This window comes from Merops nubicus, unplaced genomic scaffold (assembly GCF_000691845.1).
Source record: "Merops nubicus isolate BGI_N331 unplaced genomic scaffold, ASM69184v1 scaffold19198, whole genome shotgun sequence".
Taxonomy (NCBI): domain Eukaryota; kingdom Metazoa; phylum Chordata; class Aves; order Coraciiformes; family Meropidae; genus Merops; species Merops nubicus.
The window spans coordinates 56,946-69,472 of NW_008624013.1; the positions used below are offsets into that span (position 1 = coordinate 56,946).

Consider the following 12,527-nt stretch of genomic DNA (forward strand, 5'->3'; position numbering starts at 1 on the left):
GCTTTGGTGCTTAGCTGTTAAACCAAAGCATCCCATGGGCTCAGCTGTGTGGCCTCTAATCTGAGTGACCCTGCAGTTACAACACAGCTTGCTGCTTTGAGAGGGAACCTACCAGGTGCTTTTAGTGGTGATTCTACAAAAGAAACCACATCCAAGGGAGCACCTTTCAGAGCTTAGGTGACAGTCAGGTGGGAACTCCCATTAGATATTCCCCTGTGTTTAGGATTTTGTAAGGCCTTCCACTGGAATTATTTTCTTGTGTCTTAAGAGTAGTAAGCTACTTTTCTTTGAGCGAGTATGCTGACATGGCTTGTGTGTGTAGCTAGCCACTGGCCTAATACTCCTATGGGCTGAGACCTCTGTCAAAATAGTTTGAAATTGGTGAACAGAGTAGGCATTTGTTGTGGAAAATAAAATGAGATTATGTAAATCTACTTGCCTTAGAGGGGAAGCAGACTAAAAAAAAAAAAAGATATAAACTTTCTTTTATTTTCTTTGTGAAAAAAAAGTTCTCAGAATTATTCTGAAGGAACTCTTAATTTCCTTTTAGCCTGACTTTCTATTCAGAGCTGGGTATCTGCCTTGTAACACTGTCTATCAAGTGATAGATTTCAGTCATACACGTTATGTGCATGTGAGGGGTTTTTTGGCCTTATTTGTTGGGGTTGCTCATTTACTTGGTGTCTTTATTTCTCTTTGGATTCCTTTTCATGTTCTGAATCCAAGTGTTTCCCAGAACTGGATTTTGCATCTTAACTTATTGTTTGTTATTTTTTTTTACCATTTTCATTTGGTGGTAGAGTCATTGATTTCTTGGTAATACTGATTTTTTAATGAGAACTTTTTTCTTATCTATACACCTAATTAATTCAATCGTTGTATTTGGCTTATGAAGTCTTAGGTTGTTAAAGTATACTTTTGTCAGAAGTAATGCTTAACTGATAACAAAGAGCTCTTTGTTTCTGAGAGGACGGAATGTTTAAGAAGAATACCATGTGTCAGTTTTTTTCTAGAAAACTAGGTTAGCTGCTGTCACTTTTTGGGAAAATGTGTATTGCCGTATTGCTGGGAAAAAAAGTAATTGGGAAGTGTTCCTGGTATTGCTTCTGCTAAAGTTAACTTCCAGTGAAATGTCAAATGACAGTGGCAGGAAAAAGTACTGAACTGAGAGAGGGAAATGCAGCTGCTCTTTCCTGGGCTACTCTTCTTCCAAAGTCTTGAATCTTTTTGAGACAACAGAAGCAAATGATACCCTGAGTTCAGTAAAAAGTGCCAATAAGGCATGGATTTCTCATGGTTGATGAAGTTAGGAAATTTTTCATGAGAAATGTCTGCTTCACACACTTACAGAATAGTTGAGTTTGGAAGGGACATCTGCAGATAATCTAGTCAAGTTCTGCTCAAAGCAGGGTCATCTACAGGAGGTGGGTCAGCACTGTGTCTGGTTAGGTTTTGAATATTACCAAAGATGGAGGCTCCAGAACTACTGTGGGTAACATGTTCCAGTGTTCAACCACTTTCACAAGTAAATGCTTTTGGGTTTGTTTTTTTTTCTTACAGGCTGACCCAGGTCCAAATGCATGTGAATGTCATGTTTGCAAACAAGAAGCCTCAGGTCTAACAGCCTCTGCACTTGCAACTGGACGCCTGCCTGCTGGCCACCAGTTTATGAATCCTGAAAAACCTGCACATCCTGCACTTCATCTTTATCCTCATATCCATGGACATATACCATTGCATACAATTCCTCATCTTCCTCGTCCTCTTATCCACCCCACTTTGTATACAGCTTCTCCCTTTACACACAATAAGGTAAGCCTTGACACATCCTCGTCCCAGGAAAAATACTGTATGCCTGGGTAAACCAGCATGACTGAGTATCAGTGGAACCATCAAAGCTGCTTTAAATTGTGGTCTGGTTTTAGTAGACTCTTTGGAGGGAATAGTGAAGGGTAGGGAACAGGACAAATGTTCATCCCATAGGGCTAAGAGTAGCTTTTGTCAGGAAGGCTGTTCACTTCTTACTGTGATTAGAAAGCACATGGAGTCAAATGAGTCTTGAATGGTGGAAACAGTGATGGGACTTGAGTCATTGTAATTGGGGGTTGGACCTGATGATCTTCAGAGGTCCCTTCCAACCCCTAACGTTCTGTGTAGTAGCACTAATTAAATCTTCATTTCATATGTATCAAAGGTCAAAATGTAATATTCCATTTTGGGAATGTTTTTCTGAGGTTTCTAGTTCAAAATATTAGTGGTTGGGTTTTTTTTGAGAAAAGCAAGACATACAAGTCTACCTGTAAGGGGTTTTTGTGCTTTTAAAGACCTTCCTTTTTGATCTCAAAATTCTTTTGACCCAAAACTTGTAAGTAACAAACAAGAGAAAGGTGTGGAAGAAGGATGGGGACAAGATGACAGCTTTTCAGAAGTATGAGTCAAAAGGAAGACTTACTATTAATGTGGTGGTGTTTCACATACTACTTAAATCAGTTGAACTGTAGGTGCTGCTGAAAGGGGCAAAGCCTTTGTTATTAGGTATACATTCCTGTCATCTCCCTTTTTGTCCTGCCCACTGATCCTGTGGTTGGATGGAGAGTAGATTAGTTCACTGTGATGACTCTTACTTACTCTTAGTGTGCTTCTTAACATCCACTTTGTGCTTTTCTTGTGCCATCAGTGTCCCTTCTGTGTCTCTTATGGCACACCAGTTCCATGACCGCAGTGTGCCAGTCTGCCATTTCTTAAAAGCCCAATGCTATTCTTCTGAAACCACTGATTGTTTTACCCTCCTTCTGCCATCCTTCCATAGCTCCTCTTGCATCCCTTATAGCAGTCTACTCCCTTCCCTGATCTTTGCTGTCTTTCCTTTCAGAAGCCCTTTGTGTAGCAGAACTTCTGCAGCACCCTGTCAAGGCTGCACCAGAAGCCTCATGCAGAGTAGCAGGCTGCTAGCACTGAGTGGCTTGGTAGTGCAGGCCAGACCTATTAGCTCTGGCACAGCACCTGAACCTAAATACATAAATACAGCTGGTTATTTATGTATTTATGTTGTGCTGGAGCTGGAAAGAAGTATGTAGAAGCTGAAGCTCTGGGGAGCTTTTGCCTTTGAAGAGCCAGCTGAATTCAGCAGAGCTGATAGCGGATGTGCTCATAAGCCCTGTAGGATCAGGCCTGGTTCATCGGGGATAGGCTGTTTTGCCCTGTGAGGTGTTTCTTTGCACCCATAGGTGTGAGTTTTCTTTAATGCAGGGCATTCCGGCCCCTCCCACCTTCACCATTACTCAGATGATGAAAATCCCTCTGTGTAGAAAAGGAGACTGGGTATATTAAGTGGTTTGCTTGGCTGTGAGAGTTCAGACTTTCGTGTCTGAAATGTTGTTGGACTTAGGTGATATTTTTTTTTTTTTATACCTACTTCTGCATAGCTTTTCATTGCATCAAATCTAGTGCAAAACCAGGACAAACTCACTTTTTCTTGGCTTTAAAGGTGACAGTAATTGAGTATAATGCTTGCATTGCACTAGGTTTCTGAGAGAAAGTTACATTTTAGAAAGTGGATAAGCAATTTTAGCCAGAAGAAATGGGGTGAGGCAGAACAGTTTGTCTCCGTAAAACAAGAAAAAGCATGTTCCCTGTTTTCCTAGTTGCTTCTTAAAACAAAAGTGTATTTCTTCCATGTTAAGTTTTAAGTCAGGAGCCTGTTAATACTGCGAGATGAACAGAGCAGAAAAATATAATCAGCTTTGAAGTTATGTTTTCAGCTAAGTGTTTCATTACTTTTTCTACCGCATTTATTTTCAATCCTGAAGTGTTTGTAATCTCTTTATCACAATTGTCTTATGTGCTAATGATTATCATGTCACAGAGGATTGGTTTTGACAGCTTGGGCTTTGAAAGGTAATAATTCTGAAGTTTTGTGTTTGTGCAACTACTGTTTTTAATTAAAAATGAGGGCCTGACAATATATTAAGCCAAGCATTTTTGGAGAACACTTTTTTTTGTATTCATTTGAATCTAAAAGCAATGTTTATGATTATAAAGCATATACATATATATACATTCTGTGCAGCATATTATATGCATTAAAAATCGACAAACTGGTCTTTTTATCATTCTGGGAGATTGTTCATCATGCTTTCTATATTGCCTTTCATAGTTGAAACACCATGATTTGAATATTGCTGTTGGAGTGACTGTGTAAGCAAACAGAATATTAATGAGGAAAATACTCTTTCTCTTTGTAGGCATTACCGCCAGCTCCAGTTCAGAATCACACAAACAAGCATCAAGTATTCAATGCATCTCTCCAAGATCATATTTATCCAAGCTGTTTTGGAAGCACTCCAGATTGGAATAGCTCTAAATTTATAAGTCTTTGGGGTTCAGAGATGATGAATGACAAGAACTGGAATCCTGCTACATTTTTGCCTGATACAATTCCCGGTGAGGGTTTGTTACTACCTCACACTGACTAGTGAAAAGCCTTATGCTTTGAAATGGTGTGTGGCACTGTTTTTTCAAGGAATGGTAGATATCAACATCATAGCTTTAAAAGACAGGATTATGGCAGAAACTTGCTGCCATTTCTAATCCAAAGGGGCTGAAAACTGAAAAATAAATTCTTATGTGTTGGGGAGAAGATGCTCAAGGCAAAAGAATAGCATGCTGTTTTTCGTGTACAGTCATTGTAGAGGTATTCTTGTCTTCAGAACTTTAGGGTTGCAAAGAGATGGGAATTAAGAGGAAACTTAAATGACTTCAGGTCTTCTGCCTCAAGGGCCTGCTCTTTTTCTACAGTGTCATAAGAGCACTGATAAAATGGTATTACATCCTACTTCTTATAATGCCAGAGTGAACTGCATTGTCATTCAAGAAGACAATCATAAATCAAGCAAAAAAAAATAATGTAATCAACCAGGGAAGCCTTTTGAAATCCTAATGGTAAAGTGAAAAACAATAGAAGAGAAATAATATAAGAGACAGAGCTTTCTATTCATATCATAGCAAATATTAAAGTACATTATTTTAGTTGACTTGTATGACAATGGAAGCTTGGTTTTGTGTTGGCTTTTTTTTCAGACTGTTCTCCTGCTAGCTTGTGTCAAATTACTACAGTGATTAACTATAAAGGAAAGGCATTAAAAATCTCCAGAAAACTTCCTCAGTAGGATACCTTATCCCTTTACAAACGTAGTTTTGGGTAGCTGTTCAAACAGATGGTTAGTGGCAAGCTTGTGTAGGTGTTACTGTAGTTAGACCGAATTTCCAAGAAGTGAAGATAAGAGTTATGACATTATATTGATAGAAGGAGATGTTGTTCTGGCTTATAATTGTTGCATGGCTAACCTGGACTTTCAGATATCGAAGTTGATGTACTCAGCATGTAGAATGATGTAAAAAAAAAAAATTAATTTTTAAAATATAAATGAGTAAAGGTATCACTATCATCTTTGCTATTTGTTAACACACATTTAGTAGCATTCTTGAAGTTGCAACTTGAAGGTTTCTGCTCTTGAGACTTCCTAGCACTTTTTGTTACAGCCATGTTATTTTGGGGGAGGGAGAAAGAAAGGAAGATTGTTTCAGTTATCCTACCTAGCCAACACTAACAATATATCCTTGCTTGTTTGCACCTAAGTCATTGAATGTTTAATTCTAAATACCATAAAGACAATTCTTAATTTCTATGTGTGTTTCAATTGAAGGGAGTGATATATTAGCACCAGCACTCTCAGAAATAAGACCCGAAGCACTTCCTACTACATCTAGCAATGAAGCAACAGCAGTTACTGACAGCAAAGAGAAAAAAAATGCTGCAAAGAAGAAATGTCTGTACAACTTCCAGGATGCCTTTATGGAAGCTAATAAAGTTGTCATGGCAACCTCTTCTGCCACTTCTTCTGTCTCCTGCACAGCAACTACAGTGCAGTCAAGCAGCAACCAATTCAAAGTATCATCCAAGAGACCTTCATCAATAGGTAAGGAAGGATTTGTAATTCACATAGAGGTTAGCAGAACGCAGGACATGAAGCTAATCAGATTTATGTGTTTGTTTTAGTAATATTACATATGTTGATGATTTTTGTTAATTATTATTAAATTATTTCCTACTATTAAATTATTACAATTTTTGTTAATTGTGTTACTTGGGCTAGTCTGTGTAAACACCTTGATGTTATGGTTTGGAACTGGTAATAGAAAGAGGTTGAGATACTGCTAATTTTTACAGAAGCTGAGAATATCCAATTATTTTGTGTAATTGTTTGGGTAGCTAATGGAGATTTACTAATTGTTTTTAATAGTAAGTTGGTTTCTTTCTTCCTTGATTTAGGTGAAGTGTTCCACAACATTAATAAAGAGGACCATAGACATTCTGCACCAGTTGCACCACGAAATAGCCCTACAAGCTTAGCATCGCTTCCTTCACTGTCTCCTGCTGCACTGTCTCCAGCCTCTACACCACATCTCCCAAATCTTGCTGCTCCTTCTTTTCCCAAAACTGCTGCAACAGCCCCTGGATTTGTGGATCCTCATTCAGGTCTTTGTCCTACTACAGCTGCACCTCCTACTTCAACCACAGACAGCTCTGTAAGTGCCCCACCAAGCGTCTGCAGGTAAGTTTGTAGTTGTTTTCTTTTTTACTATGAAAGGGCAATGAAAATACAGATACTTTTTCTCCTTTGCCAGTGCTTGTACTGTCAGAGAGCTGTCTGCATGCTAGCAAGTTCAGATACTTAGTATGTAAGTTGGTGTGAGACTTTACAAATATGATTTCCATTGCAGAATCTAGTTACTGAGTTTTAGAGGCTTAAAAACAAACATTTGCTTGCTTATATAAATGTCACCTGGATGAATAAGTTAAGTGGTACCTTCTTACTCTGGCATCATTAATAGTGATTGCTGCTGCTGAGACACAAATCTGTTGTATGATGTATCTGTTGTCTGTCATTTTGGCATTACATGGCAAGCAGGTATGAAAAGCTGTGAAAACTTCAGGAATCCAGTAGACAGATGTAGTTCAAACTATACAAACTTCATGTATGGTCTTGAAACCTGCCACATAGTAACACATTTTGCTGACTACACTTAAGGCTTCTTAGGTATCAGTCACACTATTTATACAGTGGTTGTAGTCTGGAAAGATGTCCTCATTTCCAAAGGTTTATAAAGATCTTGGAGGTTGGGAGGAGTTGAAGCTGTCTTATGATAGTGTTACATGTTGTGGCAGGCTGACAGTGGTGATGACGCTTTGATGTCTCTGATGTACTCCAAAGAGTACAGGCATAACAGAAACGCAGTTGAGTCCTTGCTCTAAGTACTCTGTGACCTGTAGGGCTATGGCCAGGTTGCTGTGTATGTTGTCTCCTGGCTACTGCTGTAGTTTGCAGAAGATGATGTGAGATTTAGGCAGAGTTAGATAACTGCATGCCTGAAGTGCTTCTAAAAATGCCCCTATTTCTGTTCTCAACAATTTTTTGTTCTGTCCTGGTCACTAATTCTTGAAACACTTACAGGGAGGGAGGTTGAGGTTAGAAAGAAGATTCACAGGTACTTTGCAGATAGGACAGATTATGGCCTGTTTTGCCTTTCTGACCTAAGAATAAAGAAATACTAATGCTAGATGAGTGGATTTTGTAAAAATACTTTTTAGTTCTGATTGATCACATTCATTTTAGAAAAACTGGACAGTAGGTATGTTGGGTAAACCATTACACAGAGCTCTGGAGGGAATAAACTGCTAGTACCTGCTTATTGAAGAGACATGCTAGTATTTCTCCTGAAAAATTAAGGTGCAAACCAAAGTAAGAGGGCCATTTTGGTTTTAGCTGATCTTGAATTTTGTATTGAAGTCAAGAGCTTGAAAATATATCTAAAACCAGGGGACTTCAGAGATAAGTTGAGTACTTTGCAACCACACAGCTCTCTTCAGACCACAAGTGATGAGAAGGGCAGCCATTTGAAAATCATTCTATTTAAAAAAGCTAGAGTCACTACTTCTGAAATTACTTTACCTGTTTAAAACCAGGAGGAACAGTTCCGAAACTCTTTCTCTAGGTTGCTTGTTCAGGAAGTTGCTAAGTGAGTTTCTATAAATAACTTTCCCATTTCTCATCTCATCTTGCTGCCTGGTTTTGAGTATCTCCATTTACAAATTACTGGATGAAGGTATTAGGGTTTGATACGTCACTGGTGGCTGATATCCCAATTTTGATAGTCATTGTTCCTGGTAGATGTCCATTTAACTGTATATAGCTTTTTCAAATACCTTATTTATTCTCATCTACAGTGTTTATAAGGTTTTTCTTAATTTAACATAGTGATCCTGATTGTGAGGGCCATCGCTGTGAGAACAGTAACACATATGATCATCAACAGTATGATGGAGAGGAGAGCCAAGATGAAGACAGCTGTTCAGAGCACAGCTCCAGTACCTCAACATCCACAAATCAGAAGGAAGGAAAATACTGTGACTGCTGTTACTGTGAGTTCTTCGGCCATGGAGGAGTAAGTTGTTGGATTTCAAATTGTTCTTATTTGCTCTTTTTAACTTATTCATCACTGAATGCATATCATTTATCAGATTGCCACTGAGAGGGTGGCATTGGAGCTCACTCATTAGAAATGGTGGAAGTAGTATGGTTAGAAATTAATTTTGCTTTTGGAAGTGGAGAATAGGAAAAACCTTTCCAGTTGAAAACAATTCCAGAGCAATAAAAATGACTAAAAGATTTAGGAAGTAACTGACTTGGATAATAGATACAATGTTTGGTTGAAACTGGGAACAGGATGTGTCAGGTCTGGCTGAGCTGATTTTCCCATTCCAGCCCTCCTAGTGCAGTGCTTTTGTGTTGGGAGTCAGGAGGGTGCTGATAACACCCATGTTGCGACTACCGCTGAGCAGTGCTTGCACAGTACCAAGGCTCTTTCTAATCTCCTCCCAGTGGGATAAGGGGTGCAGGAGCTTGGGGAGAACATAACCAGAACAGCTGACCCAAACTGACCAAAGGGATATTCCAGACCATATGACATCAGCTCAGCTATAAAGCTGGTACAAAGGAGGGGGTGGGGCGCTACTCCTTGGTCCTCTGGAGCAACTGCTACGTGTTTTGGAGCCCTGCTTCCCAGGAAGGGGCCAGACATCGCCTGCTGATGGGAAGTACAGAATAAATCTTTGGTTTTTTTTCTCTTTGCTTCAATTTGCTTTCTAATTAAACTGCCCTTGGTTTTCACGCACAAGGGTTTTGCCTTCCTCTTATCTTCCTTTCCCCTTTTGCTCTATGGAGGAGGGAACAGAAAGAGGGAGGGTGATAGAGTGGCTTGGTAGGCATCACTTGCTTAGCCAGAGTTAACCCACCACACAGGAGCATTGACCCATTTAAATAACTTTACAACACTCATGGAGTCATTTGTAGTAATGTAATTATAGATGATGTGATGGTTTGGGTAAAAGTACACATAATACAGGTTATTTTAAAAAAGCGCATGGCAATTGACGCACCATTCTCCCATCTGCAAAAGTAGGCATCTTCCAAATATTTGCTTTAGCTTGATTTGAAACAGGAAAAAAAAAAAACTATTCTTGTCTAGAAATTAGGCAATGTATGTTTAAATTATAATTAATGCTTTTTTCCATCTTTTTTTAGTGCTACAAACAATTCTCTTTAATGCATTTTGATAGGCACTGACTTGTGTTTGTATTTAAAGGGTGTGTCACGGTTTAGTGTCAGGGCTGTCCCCAGTCCTGTAACAGATTCTCTCCATTAACCCTTCTCTGTCCCCCCAAAAGGGAAGAGAAAGGGAATAAGGGAGAGAGACTTATTGATTAGAAAAGTAAAGTAAAACAGCTTTAATGAAATTACTACCACTAATAGTAACAGTAGTATTAATAATAAAACAGAATATATACAAATATATACAAAACCAGTATCAAACCAAATTCCCCCCCCCCGATATCAATACATCATCATCACCCCTGATGCTGGGGAGCAGCCCCCCTGTAAAAGTCCTAGGTTGGAGTCAGTAGCAGAGGGCAGCTGGGTACAGGAGCTGGATTCTGGAACTCTGTTCAGGAACATAGGGCTCAAAGGCAGCATGGATGGAGTCCTCCTTGGATGTCAGCCATTGAAGTAGAAGCAAGAGAGAGGAACTAAAGAGGCTTGACTCTTGCGATCCTTCAGCTTTGTACCGAATATGATGACTATGGGACAGAATAGCCCCTTGGTCAACTTGGGGTCACTTGTCCTGTCTCCTCCTCCCTGCAGGTGTGACCTTTACTTCTGCCCCCCTCAGTGTACACAGGATTTAGCAGTGACCTTGGTCTGCACACTGTCCTTGCGAGTAACTTTAAACATGGAATGTTATCACTGCTAGGAGTACACACTGTCTGTGAAAATATGCCATAACCTTCAGAAAGTGCAGTTAATTGGAAGAGTTTTCGCTGACAAGTAAAATCACTTAACAGAATTAGTTCTATTCTACCGCAAGACAGGACAGGGTGTTTTGAAGAAACTATGAAGTTCTAAAGCATGCAGGTTGTACAAAATCTTCTCCATCATGTTCTTTATTTTAATACTTAACACTCTGTTTAAAGCATCCTGAAGTTAACTTTATACTAGTAACATGTCTAGTGAATTCTTGTAATCGTATCTTTTCATTTACACAAATGAAGTTCTAAAACCTATTAAGTTGCCACTTTTTTTTTTTTCTTAAGTTAAAATATCATTTTCCTGCTGGCCTTATTTAACTAGCAGAATTTGAGTGTGGCATTTTTTTCCATTTAGAAGTAAAAGCCCAGTGTATTTGCCATGTATTTGATGGGTGCAGTTTCATCTTAGGGCTTGAAGTGAATTAAGAGCACCTGCCCTGTGGTTGAAAGGGACAGGGAGAGGATCCTGTTTCTCATTGCATGTTCCCACCATGTCCATGATTGATCTGTCTTTGATAGTCATTTGACTGCACAGTAAGTTATTAGTTTTGCTGAAGTGGCAGAAGGATACAGGATTTTTAAGTTAATAGGCTTTGCATTACTGGTTTAGTGAGCTGAACTGCTGTAGCTCCAAACACATGAACACTAGATCTGGTGCATGAGGGGAGAGGGTAAGGCAGGAGGAAGGGAGGAGGAATAAGGAGTTGAGAGGCAGGAGTCGTAGATAAGAATACATGAAACATGATGCAGCAGTGTTAACAAGTTATTGATGTGACTCTGCTGGAGGATATGCTGGCACACTTCTGTGCAGGGTCATCAAACCCTGACCCTTACAGCCCCGAGGCCCAGGTACCCCAAACTCTGAAACAGACTTCACAGGAAAAGGGGACAGCAGCAAACGTCTGCTGCTTTCAAATTTTCAGACGTGTTATGCCAGTCCCAGGAGAACGTGAAAACCTTTCTTGCTTTTAGAGGTATTTCTTTGCTTTCTCATTTATGCGTTCCTCTGCAAGATTAGACGTTCTTTCAGTTGGAAAATAGAGTTCACAAAGTCGGGCAGGTCTGATGCCTGTTAAATATGCCTTCAGGTACACACACAGGCAGGAAGGAGCTTGATATTCAGATTGGGACCTTCCAGGTTGTTTGAAGGTCCCTAAAATGTTAAAACCTCAAAAGTATTAGGTCAGTGAAATTTTTCCATTTAATCACTACGTGTTTGTCTCGTGTCCTTCAGCCTCCGGCTGCACCAACCAGTAGAAATTACGCAGAGATGCGAGAAAAGCTTCGTTTGCGCCTGACAAAAAGGAAGGAGGAACAGCCGAAGAAGCCAGATCAGATCTCTGAAAGGGAAAGTGTTGTTGACCATCGAAAGGTGGAAGACTTGCTACAGTTTATAAACAGCTCTGAAACCAAACCAGTAAGCAGTTCTCGGGCAGCCAAGCGAGCCAGACATAAGCAAAGAAAGGTAAGACATGAAAGTATGTTTATGCTAGACCTCCTGTGTTTGAGTCTGTGCGCTCTCTGCAAGTGTACCTCTGGACACTGACTTTATAATAAAGGTATCCTTGTGTCCTCTGTACTTTGTGGTACACTGCCTGTTTGTGTACACACAGCTGGCATACCTGTTCTAGTGCTACCTGAGGAGTTATGCAGTAGAGTGGGAAGATTCCTCACAATGTCATTTTCGTGTGGTTTTTTGGCAAGTCAGCTTTATACTGGAATTTTCCACACTTTAGAAAGCTAATTCTAAGTGTCAGAAATGTCAAGAAAATGATTGTTCTGTAGAATTGACATTTAAAAGTGAGGGAAGTTAGAAAACTACTGTTTCTCCATTGGGATAATGCTTATCATAAAGCATTTCTGTAGCAAGCCAGGAAACAGGAAATCCAGTTGGTCGCTTGTCACAAGTGGTGTTCCTCAGGGCTCAGTACTGATGCCTGTTCTCTTTAATAAGCTGATCCCCTTGTCCAAATCACTGATAGAGGGCACCCTCTCTAAGTCTGTAGACAACACCAAGTCGGGCAGGAGTGTTGATTTCCTTGAATGTGGAGAGGCTCTGCAGAGGGATCTGGACAGGCTGGATCAATGAGGCTTGGGAAAG

The 12,527-nt window shown here is 39.8% G+C and overlaps 1 protein-coding gene across 2 annotated transcripts in view; it reads left to right on the forward strand.

Annotated features, from left to right (window-relative positions):
• Positions 1–12,527, forward strand: part of FAM193A (family with sequence similarity 193, member A) — a 46,688-nt gene that overhangs the window by 26,054 nt on the left and 8,107 nt on the right. For both annotated transcript variants that reach the window (XM_008945279.1, XM_008945281.1), the window contains 6 exons: positions 1,561–1,812; positions 4,245–4,443; positions 5,706–5,978; positions 6,332–6,614; positions 8,319–8,505; positions 11,661–11,891. In XM_008945279.1, coding sequence (XP_008943527.1) covers positions 1,561–1,812; positions 4,245–4,443; positions 5,706–5,978; positions 6,332–6,614; positions 8,319–8,505; positions 11,661–11,891 — 1,425 coding nt within the window. The remainder of the gene's footprint in view (positions 1–1,560; positions 1,813–4,244; positions 4,444–5,705; positions 5,979–6,331; positions 6,615–8,318; positions 8,506–11,660; positions 11,892–12,527) is intronic.